The sequence below is a fragment of the Bison bison genome, unplaced genomic scaffold (assembly GCF_000754665.1).
Source record: "Bison bison bison isolate TAMUID 2011002044 unplaced genomic scaffold, Bison_UMD1.0 scf7180017851016, whole genome shotgun sequence".
Taxonomy (NCBI): Eukaryota; Metazoa; Chordata; class Mammalia; order Artiodactyla; family Bovidae; genus Bison; species Bison bison.
Window position 1 is genome coordinate 807,606 of NW_011481589.1, and position 25,844 is coordinate 833,449.

A 25,844-nucleotide genomic window follows, 5' to 3' on the forward strand; every position below is an offset into this window, starting at 1 on the left:
ACACATATATATGGAATTTAGAAAGATGGTAACAATAACCCTGTATACGAGACAGCAAAAGAGACACTGATGTATAGAACAGTCTTATGGACTCTGTGGGAGAGGGAGAGGGTGGGAAGATTTGGGAGAATGGCATTGAAACATGTATACTATCATGTATGAAACGAGTCACCAGTCTAGGTTCGATGCACGATACTGGATGCTTGGGGCTGGTGCACTGGGACGACCCAGAGGGATGGTATGGGGAGGGAGGAGGGAGGAGGGTTCAGGATGGGGAACACATGTATACCTGTGGTGGATTCATTTCGATATTTGGCAAAACCAATACAATATTGTAAAGTTTAAAAATAAAATAAAATTAAAAAAAAAAAAAAGAAAAATAAATAAATAAATAAATAAAACTCTTTCAAAAAATTGGAGAGGAAGGAACACTTCCAACTCATTCTACGAAGCCACCATCAAGGATACCAAAACCAGACAAAGACAACACAAAAAGAGAAAACTACAGGCCAATATCACTGATGAACATAGATGTAAAAATTCTCAACAAAATTTTAGCAAATAAGATTCAGCAACACATCAAAAAGATCATACACCATGATCAAGCTGGGTTTATTCCAGGGATGCAAGGATTCTTCAATATATGCAAATCAATCATGATACACCATATTAACAAATCAAAAGATAAAAACCATATGATAATCTCAACAGATGCAGAAAAAGCCTTTGACAAAATTCAGCACCCATTTATGATTAAAACTCTTCTAAAAATGGGCATAGAAGGAACCTACCTCAACAAAGTAATGGCCATATGTGATAAGCCTTACAGCAAACATTATTCTCAATGGTGAAAAACTGAAAGCATTCCCCCTAAGATTAGGAACAAGACAAGGGTATCCATTTTCATCACCATTATTAAACATAGTCTTGGAAGTCTTAGCTATAGCAATCAGAGAAGAAAAAGAAATAAAATGATTCCCTCCACTGTGTTCTGAATTTTTTAACCAGTTATTTTCACCAGCCACTTATTTATAAGTTAACTTTATAAGTTAACAATCAGAATATTACTAAATTGAGTGACTCAAATATTTCCTATGCAAAAACAGGACCCTGGTTAAAAGTAGATCTTTAGTGCCAAGGCAGTGCAGAAAGTACTAGAAGAAAACACTTGAATGCTATCCTTTATTTTTTTTTAAGATAAAATTCACAAACCATAAAATTTACTTTTAAGGTATACAACTAAAAATAAAGTATATAACTCAGTGGGTTTTGGTATATTCATAAAGTTGTATAATCATCATTTATATCTGTTGATAGTTCTAGATTCAGAATATTCTCATCAGTCCAAACAGAAACTTCCATATCCACTAAGCAGTTGCTCCCAGTTACTCATAACCCCTAGGTACTGAAAACCATCAGTCTGTATTCTGGCTCTACAATTTACCTTTTCTGGTTATTTCATATGAAGTGAATCATATAACACGTGACCTGTGGTGTCTGGCTTCCTTCACCTAGCATAATGTTTTCAAAGTTCATGCATGTTGTAGAATGAATTAGTACTTAATTCCTTTTTATGCTGAATAATGTTCCACAGTATGAAAATTCTACATTTTGTTTAGCCATTCATTCAGTGAAGGACATTTGGTTTCTACAATTTGGTTATAATCAATAATGCTGCTGTGAACATAAGTGTACATGTATTTATGTGGACATACATTTTCAATTCTCTTGGGTATATACCTGTAAGCCAGTAACTGCTGGCTTGTAAGGTATCTCTATGCAAAACTTTTTAAGGTCATTGTTTTCTAAAGCTACTGCACCATTTTACACTCCTAACTGTATTACACATTATATATATTTATATACCGTGAGTCCAAGTTCCCATGTGAAATAAAAATTATTTTTAAATTCCTCAGTTATAAAAGACTGGTTTAAACAGTCTGAAAGAGCATTTCTATTTGTCTTTACTGGTGAAAACAAGAAAAATGTCTGAAGAGAAGATAGGTTAACTTTGTTAGTAACACAGAAATATATAAAAGCTGAAATAAGCTGAGCTACTTGAGTTAAAATTTAGCAGTTCAGAGATATGAACCATTCACATTTGTTCTTTGTTCTGATTAGGGTTTGATCTAAAATCTTTTGGATTCATGTTTTAAAATTAAGACAAGCATTCAGTAGCACTGCACTAAAGGTAAAAAAAATGAGCTACAAAATGGGAGCTACAGAAAAGGTATCTTGAAATGTCTTGCTAAGAAGGAACTAGAGCAGCAGAAAGAAAATGTTACTCAACTAATGCTAAAAATCCAATACCTAAAAAAGAAATAAGGGTATTACTTATGGCAGGCCCACAATTCTTACTCCCACTCTTTCCCTAACACAGTTCTAGCCCACATGCTGCCACAACAGCTGACAAGAACACCAAAAAAAAATCAGGTTTTTTTCCATCAACTGCTAAGGTTGATAGAAGGACCTGTGGGTTATAGGCGTATCAATCTATACAGAGATTGTCTAGAGGACCATCAAATGGCCAATACAAATCACAACAGCTCTCTGTTTTCATAGAATAAGATTTCTATTTTAAATGACTTCAATCATATAGAGCAGACTGCAGAGGAATCAACAACAACTGGAAGCTTATAGCTTTTACAACCTTGTCCTCATGTACTTAAGTCTTTTTGACTTGTAGTAGATACACAGGGAATTGTTTCCAATGATGATCCAAAAAGGCAGATTTCAAGATGTTCTATGAACTGGTTCTAAATTAGGGCTCTTAATCAAGGGTCCACAGATACCTTCCACAAGATATCAGTGGACAAAATCAGGGAGAGTGGGAAGCATGAAGTTGACTGGGAAGAAATTACGTATTTTCATTAAACTATAACTTAGCATTTTTACTCATTTATGAGTATATAGGCAAAAAATCATAGTAATATTATCAGCTTCTAGGACTACAATCGATAGAAATCACAATACAGTTCAAAATTGCACACTCACTGCTACTTAAAGTTGTAATAATTATTAGATCTGCCATTAGATCTTGTTATTTAATAATATATCAATAGAGACCCATATTACTAATTCTTACTATTTTGAGTACTTTATTTCCATATTCCTTTGCAACCTACTGCATTTTATCTTATGCATTTAAAAACAGTATTCTATAAAAAGGAACCCTCCTACCCTACTGCTGGGAATGTAAAGAGGTGCAACCATTATAGAAACTGATGGAGGTTCCTTTAAAACCTAAAAATTGAGCTACCACATAATCCAGCAATCCCTCTCCTGAGCCATTTATCTGGAAAAGATGAATACCCCAATTTAAAAGATGAATGCACCCCAATGTTCATAGTAACATCATTTATAATAGCCAAGACAGAAACAACCCAAGTGCCCATTAACAGATGACTGGTTTAAGATGTGATACACACACACATATACTGGAATATCACAGCCATTAAAAAGAATGAAATACTGCCATCTACAACACTGTGGATTGACCTAAAGGTATCATACTAAGTGAAGTAAGTCAGATACAGAAGAACAAATATTGTATATCATTTATATGTGCAATCTAAACACAAGTGAATCTACATACAAAACAAAAACAGACTCGAAAACATAGAAAACAAACTTATAGTTACCAAAGGCAAAAGAGATGGGCGGGGTTGGGGGGTGGGATAAATTAGGAGTATAGATACAGATACAAATTACTATATATAAAAGAGATAAGCAGCAAGGACTTACTGTATAGCACAATGAACTATATTCAATATTTTATAATCTACAATGGAAAATAATCTGATATATACAATATACAGATACACATATATCACTGAATCACTTTGCTGCACATCTGAAACTACCATATAATAATACAGAACAACTATACTTAAATTCTATGGTCTGTATAATATTTAACAGTATTGTTTCAATGTTAAATTTTCTGAGCATCACAATTTTAGTGAGGTTATATAAGAATATGTTTTTAAGTAGCAGATTCATGGTAAGAGGTATCATGATGTCTGTAATTATGAAACCTCCCAAAAATACATACACATACACATAAATAAGAGGCATGAGAGAGAAAAGAGAAAGAAAATATGGCAACATATTAAGAACCAGTAAACCTAGGATGAGGGATATACCAGTGATCATTGTACTACTTGGGAGATATTTCTGAGAGTTTAAAAAAATGAAGAGATAAGAGAATGTTCTGAGGAGGGGTCCAAAGGATTAAAGAGATTCCAAAGGGATCCAAGATACAAAATGGGTTTTTTAAAAACCCTGCTTTAAACTTATTACCTTTCATCCTTTCATATACCCTATGCTATAGACATGAAAAGACCATTTCCTTTTTCACAGTACCCCAGAGTTCCTTACTTATGTGCTTCCTAATACTTAGAATGTGTCTAAACCTTAACTAATTTTTAATACTGAATTCAGTTCAAATTTATTATACCCATAAAGCCTTCCTTGTCCTATTCCAATCAAGACAAATGCTTTCCTTACCCTGAAAGCACAAAACACACTATTTCTAACACTACAAATAGTAATCACTTCACATTACCCTGTAAAATATATTCACAATATTTGAATTCCCAAAATATAAGCTCTCCATGAATGTTTATCAAAGGGATCAAAAAGATCCACAGATGAAATGACTACACAAATGAACGACTGCCACACAACAAATGACCTGTGTCAATCTGCCTAATTGTCTCTCCGTTACTCAATATAAATGCTCAAAAACACAAGAGTTAATTTTCAGATAGCCTCAAGGCCATCTTGAGACTCACATGACAGAGTGGCAGAATTAAAACTCCAGGGACACTTCCAAAAAGAGGAACAATGTCCACATCAGTTTCAACTTGGTCACAGACAATATTTAAAAAGAATTTGACTTCTAGTACCTGTTCTTGGTAATGAAATTCATTATCTTCAATTTTCTGAATCTCTTCAAAAATTCTGTGAAAGAACAAAATTATAATTAGAAGACATATTTAAACTTCTCATTAGAATCATCTAAAAATAAACAGAATGCCCACATAACCTGTATATTTAACATACATTCACATGTAGAATAATAAGGGTATGGAACCAGTAACAGAAACTTAAAAGTAAAAAGTATTAGTCACTCAGTCGTGTCTGACTCTTTGCGACCCCATGGACTGTAGGCTACCTGGCTCCTCTGTCCATAGGGTTCTCTAGGCAAGAATACAGGAGTAGGCTCCGATTCCCTTCTCCAGGGGATCTTCCTGACCTGGGATGGAACCTGGGTCTCCTGCACTGCAGGCAGATTTTTTGCCATCTGAGCCACCAGGGGAGTCCCTAGTAAGTGGAGTTTAAGCAAGAAATGCCTGGAACACCATCAAGGTAGGCCTAATCCATGTCTATTGGCAGCCTGAAGGCTAAAACATACTAGGATTGACCCCTGGCCTAATTCTAATAAGTATATGTATATAAATATTACCTTTTCTCTGGGCCAAGCTTTTGCAGCATTTTTAAATACTGGAAGACAGTATGAGCAACCTAAAAACAAAGCATCTAATTATACTGTTGCATAAAGTGATATCTATATAACTTAAAAACCCCTCCATTTTAAGTATTTACCTCATAGAAATGTTCATAACCCTCATCAGTCAATGTAATAGAAATGCTGAACACTGAGTAAGTAGAATTTTGCTCGAATCCTGTCTCACCATTTCCACCAAAGAGTGCAAGAGCCCAGCACCTACAGTCAGGAGAAAAAATTATTCCAATCAGTATCTTGGGATTGACAGTCCACAAATGCTTCAAATTAACAAAATAGGTAGGCTTCCTATGTAAAATTTGGGAAGCCCAGACTTTGAAGCAGTAAGTACTTTCCAACAGTAAGTTTAAAAGTACAATTTTTTTACAAAGTACAAAGCTTCCCAAGGAATTGTAGTGCATACAGAAATGACCAGAAGGAAATAATAGCTGTATTTACTCCTTCAATGGAAACCCTAATATTACAACATAGTAAAACATTAACAGTTTCATGAAGCTGCAATAATTTTTTGTTGAAGAGAGCAGCACAAAATATTAGAAGCATGTTTTCTGGAAAGCATTTCTCTCTCTCTCTCTCTCTTTTGGCCATACTGCTCAGCTTGCAGGATCTTGGTTCCCCAACCAGGGACTGAATCAGGGCCCTTGGCAGTTAAAGCATGGGGTCCTAACCACTGGACCACCAGGGAATTCCCCTAGGAGGCATTTCTCACATCTCATTTTGAATGATCTCCCAGAAGAAGCCTTAAACAACACTTCAGATACATCCCTACTTAGAATGTTAAGTAAGCTCTTTGAGACCATCAGCTAACCTGACTGCACAGGTTATGTAGGAAAGAATCAGTAAGACTGTATTTTTTCTAACTAGAATAATCCTGAAAGTCTAAAATAAGAAAAGAGGAAGGCAGAATGAAAAATTTGAAATCCTAATAAAGTACAGCAAGATTAAAAGGTTATATAAATCTAAAATCATATAACATTATATAAAGAATATATTTAATTTCATTCACTTTTTCTAGTAACCCTGACCCCTCAGCTTTCTTTAAATAATTTAGTACACATCAATGTTTTAAAGTCTTTAAATTTCTTTAAATCCACCTTCCATTCTTGAATAGTGTATGGAAAAGTCAAGCAAGGAATTACTTTAATGTGTTTTGGTCCTGATTCTAAAGTTATATTTCTATTATTTGACTAGGCAACTTAAACATGTGCTTAAATGCTTTAGGAGACATTCTGGCTATTTTCTAAAACACACGGCTGTTCACAGTCCCACATATTTCTATAATTTATCCACCCAATGAAGTTTTCATTAAAGTCCACCTTCTGGAGTGAGAAAGGCTGGAGATCCACAGCATTTAAAATTGACTTTATTATTGTTCAAATACAAATTCTTGATTAGAGCTAACCTTTTATGTAATTCAGGACTCATGGTTCTATAAAACTGTTGTCTTTTATTTTTCAGAGATTGCTACACTGAAAATATTTATTAAATACTTGCTTTTTTCTAAGGTAAGAAAGAATGCTGCCTTTGCCTTCATGTCCAACCAGCCAAGAGATATAATGAAGCGGTTTCACCCTTAAAAAAAAAAAGTTAAGATCAGAAATTTTAAAATATTAAGGTATAAATACCTTAATTTTACTTTAGAAAATCTTCTGAGACTGATATTTGAGAATGTGGTTATAAACTTATTTTCACATAAATTCCATTAATATGAAATTATAATTAATTTGATAGCAGCAAGACAAAAACACTTGCTTCTTTATAAAAATAAACTGTTCCCCACAAAAGCTAATTTACTGGAAGTTCATATATCTGGAATAAACATTAGGTTAAAACAAATACACAGTCCATTAAAGCAACTGGATCAAAACATACAGAAATGGTACAGTCTTTGGAAAACAGAATCATGGATGACTTTTTTCTACTTTTTTGTGGTTCTCAAGATTTCTACAATGAATTACTTTAGTAACCAGGCAGAGGATGAACAAGGCTTTGCTAATTAAGAAAACAGAATAAGAAAATGCAAAAAAGAGGAAGAATGGTATATATAGTATAATTCCATTTCCATAAAAAGATATGTTTTATATTTATTATTTTAATGTTAGGCATACTTGTGAGGACAAAGGAGATGCAGAGTTTTACTTTTTATTTAATATTCTTTGTCCTTAATATTATGTAAGCATACTATTTTTCTAATCAAAATTTAAAACAAATGGAATAAACTTTTAAATATGCATATGACCATTTTAACATTTTTGGGATACTCTAACACACAATCAATGAATATTACTACTGCCTATATTATCCCTACACTAAAAAAAAAACAAATGGACAATATACATGTTCTCTACTTTCTGAATGGAGGCATACTGATCTTGTTTGTTAACTTCAAGGAACTAGATTGTTAAAAGCATTTTTTACTGAACTGAGCTTAAGCAATACACATTACTTTTCTTTCCTTCTGCTTGTGTGTCTTCTTGGGTTTGTTTTGTTGGTAATAGTTTCAGAAACTTAAGTTAACTTTTTATCAGTTCATTAGCATTTATTTCTAATGAGAGAAGCCTTTGTACCCACTTAATGATCCTAACCTTTAAAGAACTTCTTAGCTCAAGTCTATGGCTCCTGTAAGATAATTACAAGAATAAACTGAAATGTTTTCCTAACTTCCAAAAATCTGACCTAACTCATTCCCAACTCAAGTAAGTTCTTGAGATTTATGCTGTAGTTGTATGCCAGGCTCAAAATGACTTCATTTTACTTTTCACAAGATCAAACTAAATGATCACCACTAACAAATAAATCATAAGCTAATATGTATTTATACTCAAAGTACTAAAGAAATTATTACAAAAGTTAGCATTCACACTGAGATACTTAATTTCAAACACTCAGGAAAAGCAACTAATCCTAAGAAAACTCTAGCTTTTATATCCAGGAAGATATTAAAACATATACCAAAGGCAAAAATCCTCAAGTAGTGGTGTCCCAGTTTATCATCGTAGCTGCGTTTATAAATCTGGAGTGCCCAAATTTAAACCACTCAGTATGCTTTTAAAATATGATTCTCAGTCAGTATCTAATGGAGTAAATTTGCCTTTGAACTCTTACCTGTAATGCTGCTGTTGAGGGGGAAGTGCCCATGTGATGGTCAGAGCATGGATTTTTCTAATTGGAACAACTGAACAAAAATATTTTTCAGAAGAGCAGACATAAGTGTTTCTCCACAACTTATATATACTGTTACATGAAATTTTTAATAAATTGTATATATTTCATCCTCTAATAAGCAGGGGAAAGTTAAACACAATGTAATTATTATTTCAAGTTGCCAATTTTCCACTTTGAATAGTGCAATTTTGAAATTTCTTTTTAATTCGGTTTCACAGATAGAGAAGGCATGGATAAAAGAACTATGAAAATATGAACACCCCTAAGGGTGGATCCCTTTTTGCAAGAACAGGTACATGACTAGGAATAAGGAGACCCATGGCTGAAATCTAGCCCTACTACTATCTTGCTATGTGAGTTTACAGGACTTGGAGAAAATAAACTGCATTTAACTCTTTCTGAATCGGTTATGGCATGATGAGTTGGGGTAAATTAAAGTAACTCTAAGATTCTTCCCAGTGCTACTATTCTACAATTCTTTGGAGAGAAAATCTACAGTCAGAAAAAAATACAACCAAAAATAAGTTGTTTCTGGGAAGAGTCAGCTTAGTTAGAATGGAGGCAGCAGCATAAACAGTGTGACAAAAGTCACTGGTCAGAGGAAACAAAGAGGAAAGAGACTGGCAACTGGGGTGAAGGAGAAGGAGAAGGGAATAATTAGCCAATTAGGAGAAACAAAAATATTTGCCATGATAAAAAAAGTAAAGAAAGAGAAATGGTGAATTAGGAATGCTTTTGCAATATTTAGTATAGGCAAATTGTTAAGTAAACTATAGCATAACCAGGTAATGGCTCATTGGGCGGTTATTACAAACATAATATTAAATGAAAAAAGCAAGAGACAGAAGTGCATATACTTTATAATCTCAACTATGTTATAAAAATATACATACAGACTCAAAAGAAAATTTGCCAAAACCACTTCTCTGGATGGTAAGATTTACAGGTGACTCCCCTCACCCATTTTTTTTTAAACACTAAATTTGTCTCATTTAATAAAAATTAGTTTTATAGTGAAGATAAATGGAAGTTATTTCCAAAGTGTTTTCCCATCCTCTATTTTTGTCTTTAAAAGGCAAAAAAGAGCAGAATATAGATAAAACAAAATAGGAAAGAAAAAAAAAAAAAAAACACCAAGAACAAAAGGAAATGAGAGAAAAATAGGAAGAAAGCACGAAACAGTCAAGCAGCATCAAGGTACCAGACCCATGAATCTGCTACTAGTTAGTGGACTGCTATCTGTCACTAGTTGGATTTCTATTGTCTGTCTACTTCCTTTCCAATCTAGCTGTACTTTCTGTTGTATTCTCATTTTCAAAGAAAATTGGCAGCCCCGATTAAGTTTTAGAGAATGTGCTAAAGTTATTTCAAATAGTTTTAAACCTTTGGTTCACGAACCTCTATAAAGTTTGTTAAATGCTGGTGTGTCAAATGGATCCGTTAAATGGCCAAAGTTTGGTTTGGGTAACCCACTGAAAATAAAACAAATACATTAAAATTTAATTGGCAAAAGCCTTTATAAGCAGTATCTTTAGGGATACCTAAACTGATAGGTATTTATAATCTATTCTATGCGCCCCTGGTTGAGAATCATCCTAGGCATAAGCGAATAGATGGCAAGAAAGCCACAAAATCCTGAACTACACAAACTATTCTTAACTTCAGCCCCAATAACTCAAATACTTTTAAAACTCACGAGAGACAGAAAACAATGAATTGAAGGGACCTCCCTTCCCAATATATACTGTCTCTATCAGTCCCATTCAACTTTAGTTCTCGTCTTAATAGAAAGCCATTTCAGAGAAAAAATTTATACTAGAGATATTTTTTGATACAACAAATACACATTGAGTGATTCTTAGGAATAAAGTATGGTATTAATAAGCACTGTGGTATTTAAAAAACTTGGATTCTTCCTTCTAAAGGCTTTGCACACAGTTGAATATACTGTTAACTAATATTTCTCCTAAACACGGTCAATATGAAATCAGTATTAATTACCCAGAAGACTTTTTAACCTGTCTAATTAAGGAAACAAAGTTCTTAATGAATAATATTTAAAAGATTTTTTAAATTTAAAATTCTTATCAGGGATTGACCAACAAGACCTAGTGACTCCTTCTATTCTATATGTGCTGTGCTTAGTTGCTCACTCTTATCTGACTCTTTGTGACCTCATGGACAGTAGCCCACCAGGCTCCTCTGTCCATGGGGATTCTCCAGGCAAGAATACTGGAGTGGGAGGCCATGCCCTCCTCCAGGGGTCTTCCCACCCCAGGGATCGAACCCAGGTCTTGCGCATTGCAAGCAGATTCTTTACCACCTGAGCCACCAGGGAAGCCCCTCTGTTCAATATACTTATGATTTTATTAGTAGAGTTTCACAGTGAAACACATTTCAATCTGTCACTTGACACTTAAGAAGCTAATATTCATTTCTTATCAAAACAAACAAAACAACCCCATAACATTGGCATGGCTTTCATTATCTTTCCTTGTTAGTATCAATGGAAATTTACATTAAGCAAGATAATAATAACCAATCAGTTGTTATTACAAATTATTCTAACATTTTTAAAACTAATTTCTCTTTCATAAATTTAAAACAAATTGTCTTGGAATGAAGAACTGGAAAAAGTCTAGCTTACTCACCTGATACAAGAAAAAAAACAATCTGATTTCATTTAGTTTACTAAAATGCAAACTGCTAAGAGTGAGAAGAGAAACTTATTTGCTTAAGAATTAAATTTTTTGTATTCTCTGTAACAAAAAACATAACAATAAAGTATCTTTTAAATATGTGTATTATTTTTATGAATTTGAAGTGGACCAAAAAATAGTAGCTTTCTGAGCTGGAACTCTATATCCAATTTCTAATAAAAGGCAATTTGATTTGAATATATGCAACAGGCTTTTCAGGTAATATGTAAAGTCAATTATCATCTACAAGATTATTCTTTTGTGAGGGAAAAGCATTCCAAGTTCCAAACCACTGACTTAAAAAACAAACCTTCAGAACATAATTTGTTCTGAGGCAAGGGATACATCTAAGTATATGTATATTCTACCTGTCAATGCAATAATACAGTTTCAAGCACTGGACACAGTAACAGAAAAGCTCTGAAGAAACACAAAATGAGGCATAAATTCTTCAGAGTTACTGCTTACTATAAGTTTACAAGCTTGGAATTTTAAACTACAGAAACTATGGAAACTTGGGTATTCAAGTCAGTTTTCCCTCTCAAAGCCTGTGTTATCTTGCTGTGTTATCTAAACTACTTTAAGTCTTAATTTAATTACCCATTTAAAAAATAAACCAAAAGCAAAAAACGGCCTCCTTAACTCCATAGGTGTATGATTTATGAAAATAAATGTCTTACTTGTTTGGTATCTGAGAGAAGATTTCAGTCACCCACTTTTCCAAAGTATCCAGAGTTTCTTTGTGGAGAAGGCAGGAAGGAGACAGAGAAAGGCAATGTTGTTATTAAAAGCAGAAATGCAAATAGATTTCTCATAATCTTTAGCTATAAAACAAAGGAATACTTTAATTTGGGCATCACTTGCCACTCCTTAACCAGTAATCACTAACATGAAAAATAACTATTTAAGAAAATCTTGAGATACATATAATTTAATTTTGTTGAGATTCCTTTATTCTTTCTTCCTAGTGAATTTAGAGAAAGCACACAAGTAGAAAAAAAGGTTTTGCTAGGCAAGAAATGAGAATACATCAATCACCATTCCAAAACTTACAGTTTCTTTTAACTAACCTTGCTAGGACCAAGAGATGAGAATACATCAATCACCATTCCAAAACTTACGATTTCTCTTAACTAACCTACACTACACTGACCGTTCTCAGCAGCTCATCAGTACTATTATATTCCATTTGTTTTACATCAATATACACTTGCTGAGGTCTTCTTAGGTTGATATGATTTCTATCTTCTCTCGATTCTTTTTCTTATATTTCATAAGAAATTCTTTTGAAATTTCTAGTAAAACAGGAGTTCTAAATGAAAAAGGAAATCTTTTAGTCTTATCCCAGTGATTTGTTACCATCACCATCACTGGATATTACTTGTTAGTTTCAACAGACACATGAGTTTCACTAACTCAAAAAGTGATGCCCCAGGATATACAAAATAAGATGCAAATCAGTAATCAAGTTCTGAATTTACTCCATACTATTTATATTGATATTTAACTTGTAAATGATACAATAAATGCTGACACTCCAAACTGACTCTAGATTGGACAAAGTTCTCTTATCGAATATGTGGGACTTATTTTAGAAATTTGCAAGAAGCATTAATATATTTGCTATCACTGAAGAAAAGAATGCAAAAGAATCAATACCCAGTTGAAAAAAAATGCATGTTCATGAAAGATTTGGAAACAAAAATTAGTTTTAAATTGCAAATTAACATTACATACTAAATATAGAATTGCCTATTTTAATAAATGTTGTAAAAGGAATGGAGATGCACATTTGCAGTCTAAATGCCATACCTTATGTTCATGTCAACTTTAGTGCACTAATTTTGATTCTAAATATAAAAATGTTTTATAATTAAGTGCCAAGTCATCTCTGATCTTAATTTTGACAATGAGAGAGCAAAATTTTATACAATGGAGAATTACATTAGGGTGAGAAAATTTGTTTTTCAAAAAGAAATATACAAACTGAGGTATATCAAATGTGTATCAAATATACAAATATGAGGTATATCAAAATGTATAGTTCAGCAAATGACTGCCTTGGAAAAGTAACCTAAGGAGAATAAAATATAAAGAAAACAAAAGAAAGATACTATGATTTCTTTAATGAGAAAAGTTGATACAACATTATCTTCACTAAAGATAAAAGAAGGAAAAGTGTAGAGGTACTGACCAATATTTTTACATTTAAGATACTTCTGCTAGCATCACCATGATAGGCTTCAATTAATCATGCCATTTTATTGGACCCTATGTAATAATGAAAAGACAAACACTGTGGAAATAGATGGGGAAACAGTGGAAACAGTGTCAGACTTTACTTTTCTGGGCTCCAAAATCACTGCAGATGGTGATTGCAGCCATGAAATTAAAAGATGCTTACTCCTTGGAAGCAAAGTTATGACCAACCTAGATAGCATATTCAAAAGCAGAGACATTACTTTGCCAACAAAGGTTCATCTAGTCAAGGCTTATGGTTTTTCCTGTGGTCATGTATGGATGTGAGAATTGGACTGTGAAGAAGGCTGAGCGCCGAAGAATTGATGCTTTTGAACTGTGGTGTTGGAGAAGACTCTTGAGAGTCCCTTGGACTGCAAGGAGATCCAACCAGTCCATTCTGAAGGAGATCAGCCCTGGGATCTCTTTGGAAGGAATGATGCTAAAGCTGAAACTCCAGTACTTTGGCCACCTCATGCGAAGAGCTGACTCATTGGAAAAGACTGATGCTGGGAGGGACTGGGGGCAAGAGGAGAAGGGGACGACAGAGGATGAGATGGCTGGATGGCATCACTGACTCGATGGACGTGAGTCTGAGTGAACTCCGGGAGCTGGTGATGGACAGGGAGGCCTGGCGTGCTGCGATTCATGGGGTTGCAAAGAGTCAGACACGACTGAGCGACCGATCTGATCTGATCTGTGCCCTCTAAGAGTTTATGATTAACACAAATTAAATGCAAAAGCAGAGATGATAAAGGCAGCAGCCAAATGTTGCTCAAAAGACCAATTCACAATCTACTGGTACATTAATACACTAACACTAGCCAAGAGATAAGACTTATGTCTATAAGAGAAAAACATTTGCCTGAGAATCAGATGATCTTGTGTGTCCCTGAGCTTTGCCTCTTCAAATTCTGATTTCCTTTAGTTCATATTAGGATCAACCACTAAAGTAAGTTAACAGTGCACAGTAACACTGATATGACAGACAAATCCTAAAAAAGCACTACTTTCAAGTAATTCTAAGGGCCACAGTAGACAATATTACCTTTGGATTGAACCACTAAAGTCATGTAATGAGCAGAATAATAACGCAGCCAGAATTCTCTCAATCTAGCATGTGTATCAGTATTATTTCTTTTGGGCTCATGTTTGAGAGTTTCAGCATTTCCTATAAAAAAATGAAAAAGATTATAGATATGACTAAGTTTACGGTATTAAAAGTCTCTACACTGACAGTGCATCCTCTGCTACTATATACAACTAAGGAAATAACCCAGGTGACTCAAAATACTGAAACAGTTTATAAAAATAAGACAAAAATTTACAAGAAACAATTTCAAGGTATATTTTAACACTTAAGGAATTAATCTCTAGTTAGCAATACCTCAACAACAGTATTTGCCTTACTCTTCCTTTCTTAATAATTAGTCTATTAGGTTTTATCTATGAATTATTTTAGTAATATTCTGCATAATTCTTAAATATAAACCACATACAGCCAGGATGCCATATACAGTATACAACTGTACAAACAAGCAAACAAGCAAATCATCCTTTGAATGATTGGTCTAAATGCCATTAGGCCAACTCATTCCAGATTCTACTCTGTAGTCAAGCGGATTAATATAAGGCTATAATAACTGAATTCTAACACTAAGAAACAGCCATTATGAAAAACAGACACCATTTAAACAGTGTACCAATTAAACAAAATTAGGTCACAGCTCAAAAACTACTAGAGAAATCACCACTCAATCTCTGTTGATAAAGGCAAATTCAGGTTGGGGTAGAGCACATATTTTATAACACACTTTTATAAATTCACACTGTGGTAGTAGAACATCTGGTACTCAAAAAACATTTTCTAAATAGTAGGTGCTATTCCTCATATATCCAACATTAGGGAACTAAAACATAGGCATACTTAACTGCTTTCTATTTGAAAAGCTACCTACCTACCTACCCCAAAATGTAAAAAGTACCTAACTACCTTACCTTTCCATTCTTTATAAACCCTTCATGCTCTCAATCTTTCTTTACTAGAAAATATGAAACACGATGAAATATTTAGTCTCTTACCCCAAAAAAATTTTCCCATAGGATGTCCAGGTCTAGCAAGGCTTCCAAACAACATTTCCTTTCTGTTTGCATCAGAGGGTCTTGCAAGCTGATATTCTGTCAATTTTAAAGAAATATTTTTAATAAAATGAAATTCAATATCTTGATTTACTATCTGGAAATTCAGGCTAAACAACTGAAAGTAAGGAAGTAATAAAAATTAATTTTATGAATCATGTATAGTAAGACTGAAGTGGGAAATTCAATGATCTAGGACAAGTTCTATGACTTAATATATTCTGTAATTTTGGGTAGTCAATTCACTTTTCTAGAGATTTTCCTTTATTTTCAAATGAAACAGGTAGTTAATGACCTGAAAGTTTCAAGTCTAGAATATGAGAACCAAAATATTGCCTGCCAATCAGTAAACAAAGGATGTTATAGACATCAAGCCATCACATTACAGCCGCAGGGACAGTGTGCCCTAAGGCAACTCAGCATGAGAAAACACAGGATACTGGCCCCAGATAGCTGAGATGCTATCAAAGGAATGATTTCAGTGAGTCCAGACTCTTGCATCTTCCCATACATAGAAAAGCACTAAATTCCTTACCTTGAGATATCTCATTTTCTTTTATTAACAGTAATCTTTTGATGTTCCAACTACCTGGTCTCCTGTTGCAAAAAACTCCTGTATATCCTGGCTCCCTGATCCTCCTTGCCACTTTGGAACAGTTTTCTCAGCATTATCTGAGATGCTGTGTCCCAGGCTTGAAGTCCTCAGAGAACCCGTCAAGTAAAACATAACTCTCAACTTTTAGGCTGTGCATTTTTATTCAGTCAACAGATGCTATGTCTAAGATTTTATTAATGAAGGTGCTAATAAAATGTTAAATCAAATTCCTTATTATCTGAGAACTTTGCCATATGTATTATTTAAATTTCTTCCAAAGCCAACTATGTAGGTAATAAAGTACTAATGGTTAAAAACAATCACTTTGAAGCCAGAAATATCTTGGCTAGAATCCAAGTTCTGCAATTACTAAGCTGCATAACATTGAGGAAGTTATCTAACTTCCTAGATTCTATTTTTCGTCTAGAGTATGGAGTTACTAGTATCAAGCTCATAGGATTTTTTAAAATAAGAATTAAATAAGATACATTCCTACACTGAACATCTACTATGCACCAGGTACTACTAAATTAGTTGCTGGAGGTAGAAAGTTCAGAATCAAAGCAGAGTCAAGATATCAGGCTGAAGAGATAAGGAAGAAACAATTTTTGAAAGAGCCCTTCTAAGCCTCAGTTTCACTGCATGTTAAGTAAGGATAATGGAGGTAAATAATCATAATAAGCTCAATAAATATTAGCTATTATTACTTATAGGAATAATGGTAAGACATTACCAATGTTTAATAAGGAGAGTAACATTATTATTATCATAGATCTAGACTTCAGTAAGTTCATTCTGGTTGTAAAAGTAGAGACAGGAAAACTGATGAGGAGCCATCACTGTTATACTTGGAAAGAGAGCAGAAACCAAAGTGGTGACGGAAGAGATGGAAAGTAGTAGAAACATATATGAAATAACATATTTCAGTTACGTCATGAAGTCTAAATCAAAGGTGAGACAGTAAAAAAAAAAATACAATTTCCATATCTAGAAAGCATACATAGTAAAAAGTATATATACATAGCTTCAACAGAGCAAATTTTTAAAATCTCTGTAAAAACATGAAGATATGGTGGCTATAACACAGAAGAAACAATTCCATTATTAAGTGTGAAAGACTGAACAATGGCCCCCAAAGATGGCCATATCTTAATCTCCAAAACCTGTGAATGTGTTACCTTATATGGTAAAAGGAACTTTGCACTGTGATTAAATTAATGATCTTGCGAAGCGGAGACTCTACTAGATTATCTGGGTGGTCCCAATGTAATCAGAGGGTCCTTAAAAGAGAGAGGTAAGAGGATCAAGGTCAGAAGATGTTAAGACAAAAGCAGGGTCAGATAGCAAAGGAGATTCCACACCAATGGCTCTTAAGATAATGAAAGGAGCCACAGTCTAGGAAAGTAGGTGGTATCTAGAAGGTAGAAAAGGAAACAGATTCTCCCTGGGGGCCGCCAACAGAAATGCAGTCCTGAGGAAATATTTTAGATTTCTGACCTTCAAAAGTTTAAGAAAATAAATCTGTTATTTTAAGCTTTCTGGTAATTTGTTACAGCAGCAACAGGAAACCATAACAGAGTAGACATATAAACATATCTACAAAAAGTAATTTAGAATTCCCCTACAACTGATAAAAATAGAGTATAAATACTGAACACTTAAAGAACACACTCAACTACTTGATTATATTAAAAAAAGTTTTGGTCATATCCCCAATCACAATTACTAAGGTACAATATGTAGGCAATTACACATGATTATGTAGAGTATGAATAATTGTTAAAGAGCTAATCATTAAGAATAATATTTTCTCTACAATCTTATTTTAGCAATAAGTCAATCTGATTTTAAGATCTATCCTGTGTACATTTGTAGCTTCTGTGATTAAATGTATTCAAGAAAATTATAAAACACTGAACAGACCTATCTGCATTGTGCAAACAAATTCTTATAAATTTATGTGTATAACCACTCCATTGAAAGATCAGACCAAAAACAGACTGCATGGTAATGAAGGTACAACAAGTGATAAATTTAAAACCTAGCAAAGAATCTCTTCCATAAGCAGGAGGAGAAGGAAAAGGAAAATGAAAAGATGAATCTACCATGACAGTTGAATTTCAACTCCTCTCACACTGCATGGGTTATTAAAGCATGCAGGCAACTAAAAACATGCAAATGAGGTGAGAATGATAAATAAAGATTATTACATCTGAATAAAAGAAAATAACATTCAATTGTGAAGCTTTCAAAAGTGCTTAATAGACCTCATTATTTGTAGATACTGATTCTGGAAAAAGAAAGGCTAAGATGTGTGACTACAATACTGACTTAGACCTGGCCTAGAGCTGTTAACTCTTAATGGCCTGCATATGATATGTGTTAACATGTGACACTATTCAATTATAAATGTTTTGTGGCTTTAGCCAAGATAAATTTATGCTGTGTTCATAATAAATATCAGTATCTACCAATGTGTAAATACTGAGTCCCCAAATGCTCGTATGTTCAACGTTCATAGAACCTAAACTTAAGCTCATCTTAAATTTTCTGATGTATTATAAATACAAATAAGAGAATAATATATCATAAACAATATGCTAAAAAACAACTACTTAATGAATACTAGTTTGTTACACCAAAATTTAAGACCTCTCCCATCTCCTTGCATACAAGGCATGCTCAGTCACTTCAGTTGTGTCCGACTCTCTATGACCTCATGGACCACAGCCCGCCAGGCTTCTCTGTCCATGGGATTCTCCAGGCAAAAATACTGGAGTGGCTTGCCATGCGCTCCTCCAAGGGATCATGCCAACCCATGGATCGAACCTGCATCTCTTGCACTGCAGGTGGGCTCTTTATCGCTGAGCCACTGGGGAGGCTCCTTTCATCTCTCTAATCTCAAGTAAATCCTTTATACTTAGAAGGTTAAATAACTAATGATATATACCTAGCTATTTGTATCAGATTACAAATTGAAACCTAGGTCTCCTATCATCGGAAACAAAAAAAACAGAGCCTTTAGCCTAAGTTCATTTTAAACCAAAACTAATTATTATGAGTGTGTGAGTACATATCATATAACACATATTCAAAATATAATATATTCTGAATTAAACTTATAAAATTAAATCAGATGTTTAATCTTTTTTGGGGGGGCCTTACCACACAGCTAGCAAACTTAGTCTGCCAACCAAAGATTGAGCCCGGGCTCTGGCAGTACAATTTCTGAGTCCTATCATTGGACCATCAGGGTCCTTTTAACGTTTTAAATGGCAATTTCAACCCACTCTTGAAACTATACAAATAAAAACACACTTGAAATAATTAAAGACAAAGAATATAGTTCCTAGGTTCCCAAAAGCAGGGAAAGCTTTTATAGTTTTCCTTATTTATTTTAGTTTTCATACATTCAACAAAGTTATCTGGGCCTATGAAAAAAGTTGTGGGTAAGTAAATAACAAAAATGAAGAAAATAAATCTTTGATTATAAGAAGCGATTAGAACTAGGAGGAATCTAACTCCATTCTACCCTCTTCTACTAATAAATTGAGGGCCACAATTAGTGACATTTCTATAAGTAAAACACAGTTTGCTGGCTTGAAAACAAATAGTTCTTTCCAGTCATCTGCAGTTTATTTTGCCTAGTGAAGGCTCCTGCTGCTGCTGCCAAATTGCTTCAGTCGCGTCCGACTCTGTGCGACCCCATAGACGGCAGCCCACCAGGCTCCTCCATCCCTGAGATTCTCCAGGTAAGGACACTGGAGTGGGTTGCCATGTCCTTCTCCAATGCATGAAAGTGAAACGTGAAAGTGAAGTCACTCAGTCGTGTCCGACTCTTAGCGACCCCATGGACTGCAGCCTACCAGGCTCCTCCATCCATGGGATTTTCCAGGCAAGAGTACTGGAGTGGGGTGCCATTGCCTTCTCCGCTTGAAGGCAGTAAATGTTTATCAGAAATAGATACACAATCAAACCAAAGGGAAAATGTTACAAAAGGAAGAACTACTACAAAGACCTGGCCTCTTCAGTGATGCAAGCCAAGCCTAACCTATATGAACTGGAAGTCCCCTCCAGTGTACTATTACATGTTTCTAATGCTAAAATAAGGAAGAAGGGTTAATCTGCAGTGATATTATTTATTGATACCCTGTAACTGAGGGATATCTGTAGCACGGTTCTCTAATGAATCCTCACCCTATACAGACACACAGTTTTCCTTATGGTCTTCAATCTTTAAAACACAAAGATAAGAAAGACCATCAAAAAGTAAAATTAAAAGGTATCCTGCTCAGGAGTTTAGTTTCTTCATCTATAAACATATCAAAATTATTTTCAGAACTACAGAAGCTAAACCCACAAAGTAACAGAAGTTACTGACACACAGAAGTAACAAAAAATAAGCTATTTTAATATCCGGATGGTGCATAAAGTAAAGCCTCAGAGGAAATATTTCTTCATGCAAAAAGAGTATGTGAACTTCTAAAGTTTGAATACCCAGTATTAGTCTTAAGAATTAAGAATTATGGTTAAGAGGTCAGTCACTGTGGTTAAACCCTCAAAAAAAGCAAAGGCTGAAAGATCAAAAATCCACACTCCTTTGATTTATTTCAAATCTATACTGAATAGACATTTAATGGCTTCAGTAATAAACATGACATTTCTATTTTAATTTAGCCCTTTATGACATAAAGAGTGATAAAGGATGATAAATGTGCTAAATAACTAGATCAATGAAGGAATAAGCAGTAAGACATAAAGCACTTACCACTATCAACAGCTTCAACTTCTCGGTCAATTGCATCTCTGATCATTAGTGGATGGATGAAAAACTGGGCCCATCTTAAGACAAAAAAAAAAAAAACCTGTCTGGTAAAAGCTTTTCACTAGTCAACGTCTATTTTTTTAAAGTAAGAAACTTTACTAAGTTGGAGATTTAATTCATTATCGTGCGTATAAAACCTAAACAATTTACAGCATTTCTAGATTTTGAAGTCTACAAACCACTTTTTCTCTATTATGAAATATAATACCCATTACAGAAAAAAACATAAAACATGAGCATACGGACTATAAGGCAAATGCCGAAGTGGCAACTACTCAGTTCAAGAAATAGAACACTGTCAAAACTCTAGAAGCACCCAGCACCCATCTCAGAAGTTACATAAATGTTACAGTAATCACTTCTCTGCTTTTCTTGGTAGTTTTAACACATATACATGTATTTCTAGACTGGTGTTTCTTGATTTTTTTTTTTCCCGTTATCAACCCTAAGGAGCCTTTTCAGAAATCTTATTCCAATCACTACCCTATGAAATTTCTGCACACATATAAAGCCTGTTTACATACTGTATGTGTACCTGATTTCATAAGTAAAAAGTATCTGAGGACTCCTCTTTTTTAACTTTTTAAGTTAAAATATTAAAGGTTATTCGTATTTCACTTAATTGTATAACTATATTTGTAAACTTTAACATATTTCTTATGTAGGTTGTGGTACATCAAATTACATATGCAAAATATCCATTTAAATAATAACAGCAATACAATCAAGTTTTTAAAAAATTACTATTTATTTTTCCAGCAAGATGTTAAAAAAATTAATTTCCTACAATATTTAATAAACTTTGAACTTCTGCTTGCTCTGAGAAGAAACTTTTAACTTAACTAGCTACTAGTACTCATTAAGGGAGAAGGCAATGGCACCCCACTCTAGTACTCTTGCCTGGAAAATCCCATGGACGGAGAGGCCTGGTAGGCTGCAGTCCATGAGGTCACTAAGAGTCGGACACGACTGAGCTACTTCACTTTCACTTTTCACTTTCATGCATTGGAGAAGGAAATGGCTACCCACTCCAGTGTTCTTGCCTGGAAAATCCCAGGGCTAGGGGAGCCTGGTGGGCTGCCGTCTATGGGTCACACAGAGTCATATGCGACTGAAGCGACTTAGCAGCAGCAGCAGCAATAGCAGCAGTAGCAGTACTCATTAAAATATTACTGACATTTTTTTCTTTTCAGTACTTGTTACAATGATGAGCTAAATAATTTTTATTGAATTAAGTAATAAAACAGAATATTATATTTAATTCTAAAAATCAAAGTCACACACAAAAGGAGAGGGTCAAACATAAACATCCACAAGGCAGCTAATGACAACCAACTGACACATGCAGACTACCTCTAGTGATGATTTCAAGATTAAACAATCATTTGAAAGTCCTCCAATCATCTATCACCACAATTTTGTAGCCCAGACCTTGCATACATTCTGCATCTCTTCCATGAACTCAGTGTCAGTGTAAATGGTGCTCATGTGATACTTGAGAAAATTCAGAAAGAAATTAATACTAAGTGAAGATTTTCCAGGTAGGGTTAAGCTTTGGACGGCCACAAACCATTATAATATCAAACATTTTTTTACCTCCAAGAACCAATTTCTGCTACCAAAAGAAACAATATGAACCCTGCCAAGAATGCATGTTCTAGACAATAAAGTTTAATTTTTGAACTTCATATAAATGGATATATAGTTTATATACCCTTTACATGATTTATTTAACTCAACACTTTTAATGGTCATTCACGATGTTACACGTGACTGTGGCTGATTTATTTTCACTGCAGTAGAATATTTCACTGTATGAATTTACTCATCCATTCTACGGCTGATGGACATTTGTGCTGGTTCCGGATGTGAACCATTACAAACAATGCTATCAGAAACATTCTTATAAATATGTACCATAGCACATGTGCACAAGTTTGTCTAAATATCTAACTAAGAAAGAACTCCTAGGTAATAGCATATGCATCATACGTTCTACATCACCAGGTCAATACCAAACCTTTCCAAAAGTGATTGTGCCAGTTTACTCTTGCATCAGAGCATTCCTCCAATCCTCTACAACCTCACCCTCACTTGGTACTGTCAGACGTTAAAATTTTCTGTAACTTTTAGAAGGATACTTAAATTTCATAATGATTTGAATTTACATTTTCCTGATAGAACATCTTATATTTTTAGTAATAATTTTAATTTCTTATTTTATAATATGCCTGTTTAAGGGCTTTTTCTATTGGGTTGTACTTTTCTTATTGATTCTAAGAGTATATATATATTTTATTATCCATTGTGGCTCAGACAGTAAAACGTCTGCCTACAATGCAGGAGACCTGGGTTCGATTCCTGGGTCAGGAAGATCCCCTGGAGAAGGAAATGGCTACCCACTCCACTACTCTTGCCTGGAAAATCCCATGGATGGAGGATCCTGGTAGGCTGCAGTTCATGCGGTCACAAAGAGTCGGACACAACTGAGCAACTTCACTTCACTTATATAATATGTAATAGCATATATAATCATATGTAAACAGAGGTAATCTAATAATTAAAACTCAATGGTAGTTATTCTAAATATAAGTCCTTTGTTAGTTACATGTGTTACAAATATATTCTTCCACTTTATACTTGCTTTTTCCACTCTCTTTATGTTACCTTTATATGAACCGAATGAACTATCATCTCTCCTTTTTGTTTTTCCATCTTGATAACCCTTATCTAAGGTTAAAGTCCCACTTTTCCATAAAACTTTTAATGGCACTTTTCACTTTTTGTTCTATAATCCACATAAATTGATTTTTTTGTGTACGTTGTGAGATATTTTTTTTTTTGTTGTTTTTGTTTTTTGTTTTTGCCATTATACTGTCTTGGTATCTTTTTAAAGCCCTTGACCACCGCTTCATAATGTTCCTATCAAAAATCAAGTGTCCACATATGTGTTGGTCTATTTCCATTCCAAGAAACATTCTGTTTCACCGTCTCTTTGCCTAGCAAAACAAATCTTGATATCTAGTAGGTCAAGTTCTACGACCTTGTTATTTTTCCAATTCGAAAGTATCCTGGCTATACTTAGCTCTCTGTATTTCTTTATAAATCTTAGTTAGATTGTCTATTTAAGACTAAGTAAATCTTCTAAGATGATGGTTGTGATATCATAATCACATGATATGAATCATTCATATAAAATGATGCCATCTAAGGTAGTTTTACTATTTTCCCAATCTGCATGCCTTCTTTTTTATGTCTAATTGTTCTAGCTAAAACCTCCACTACAATGTCAAATAGAGATGGACAGAGCTGATGTCTTGATCTTCATATTTGGGAAAATGTTTTCAATCTTCCACCATTAAAAAAGATGTTAGTTGTGGGTTATTCAAAGTTACTCTTTATGACGTTGAAGAAGTTCCCTTTTCAGTTCAGTTCAGTTCAGTAGCTCGGTCGTGTGCGACTCTTTGTGACCCCATGAATTGCAGCACGCCAGGCCTCCCTGTCCATCACCAACTCCTGGAGTTCACTCAGACTCACGTCCATCAAGTCAGTGATGCCATCCAGCCATCTCATCCTCTGTCGTACCCTTCTCCTCTTGCCCCCAATCCCTCCCAGCATCAGACTCTGCCAATGAGTCAACTCTTCGCATGAGATGACCAAAGTACTGGAATTTCAGCTTTAGCATCATTCCTTCCAAAGAGATCCCAGGGCTGATCTCCTTCAGAATGGACTGGTTGGATCTCCTTGCAGTCCAAGGGACTCTCAAGAGTCTTCTCCAACAGCACAGTTCAAAAGCATCAATTCTTCAGCACTCGGCTTTCTTCACAGTCCAACTCTCGTATCCATACATGACCACAGGAAAAACCATAGCCTTGACTAGATGGACCTTTGTTGGAAAAGTAATGTCTCTGCTTCTCAATATGCTATCTAGGTTGGTCATAACTTTCCTTCCAAGGAGTAAGCGTCTTCTAATTTCATGGCTGCAGTCACCATCTGCAGTGATTCTGGAGCCCAGAAAAATAAAGTCTGAACTTTCCACTGTTTCCCCATCTATTTCCCATGAAGTGATGGGACCGGATGCCATGATCTTCATTTTCTAAATGTTGAGCTTGAAGCCAACTTTTTCACTCTCCACTTTCACTTTCATCAAGAGGCTTTTGAGTTCCTCTTCACTTTCTGCCATAAGGGTGGTGTCATCTGCATATCTGAGGTTATTGAGATTTCTCCCAGCAATCTTGATTCCAGCTTGTGTTTCTTCCAGTCCAGCATTTCTCATGATGTATTCTGCATAGAAGTTAAATAAGCAGGGTGACAATATACAGCCTTGACATACTCCTTTTCCTATTTGGAACCAGTCTGTTGTTCCATGTCCAGTTCTAACTGATGCTTCCTGACCTGCATACAGATTTCTCAAGAGGCAAGTCAGGTGGTCTGGTATTCCCATCTCTTTCAGAATTTTCCACAGTTTATTGTGATCCACACAGTCAAAGGCTTTGGCATAGTCAATAAAGCAGAAATAGATGTTTTTCTCGAACTCTCTTGCTTTTTCCATGATCCAGCAGATGTTGGCAATTTGATCTCTGGTTCTTCTGCCTTTTCTAAAACCAGCTTGAACATCAGGAAGTTCACAGTTCACATATTGCTGAAGCCTGG

The 25,844-nt window shown here is 34.6% G+C and overlaps 1 protein-coding gene across 2 annotated transcripts in view; it reads right to left on the bottom strand.

Annotated features, from left to right (window-relative positions):
* The window catches only part of NRD1 (nardilysin (N-arginine dibasic convertase)), a 103,788-nt gene that overhangs the window by 35,026 nt on the left and 42,918 nt on the right, over positions 1–25,844 (bottom strand). For both annotated transcript variants that reach the window (XM_010849746.1, XM_010849752.1), the window contains 10 exons: positions 21,135–21,208; positions 15,715–15,810; positions 14,681–14,803; positions 12,075–12,132; positions 10,094–10,167; positions 8,636–8,705; positions 7,025–7,102; positions 5,611–5,731; positions 5,471–5,529; positions 4,911–4,965 (listed from right to left, as the gene is read on the bottom strand). In XM_010849746.1, coding sequence (XP_010848048.1) covers positions 4,911–4,965; positions 5,471–5,529; positions 5,611–5,731; positions 7,025–7,102; positions 8,636–8,705; positions 10,094–10,167; positions 12,075–12,132; positions 14,681–14,803; positions 15,715–15,810; positions 21,135–21,208 — 808 coding nt within the window. The remainder of the gene's footprint in view (positions 1–4,910; positions 4,966–5,470; positions 5,530–5,610; positions 5,732–7,024; positions 7,103–8,635; positions 8,706–10,093; positions 10,168–12,074; positions 12,133–14,680; positions 14,804–15,714; positions 15,811–21,134; positions 21,209–25,844) is intronic.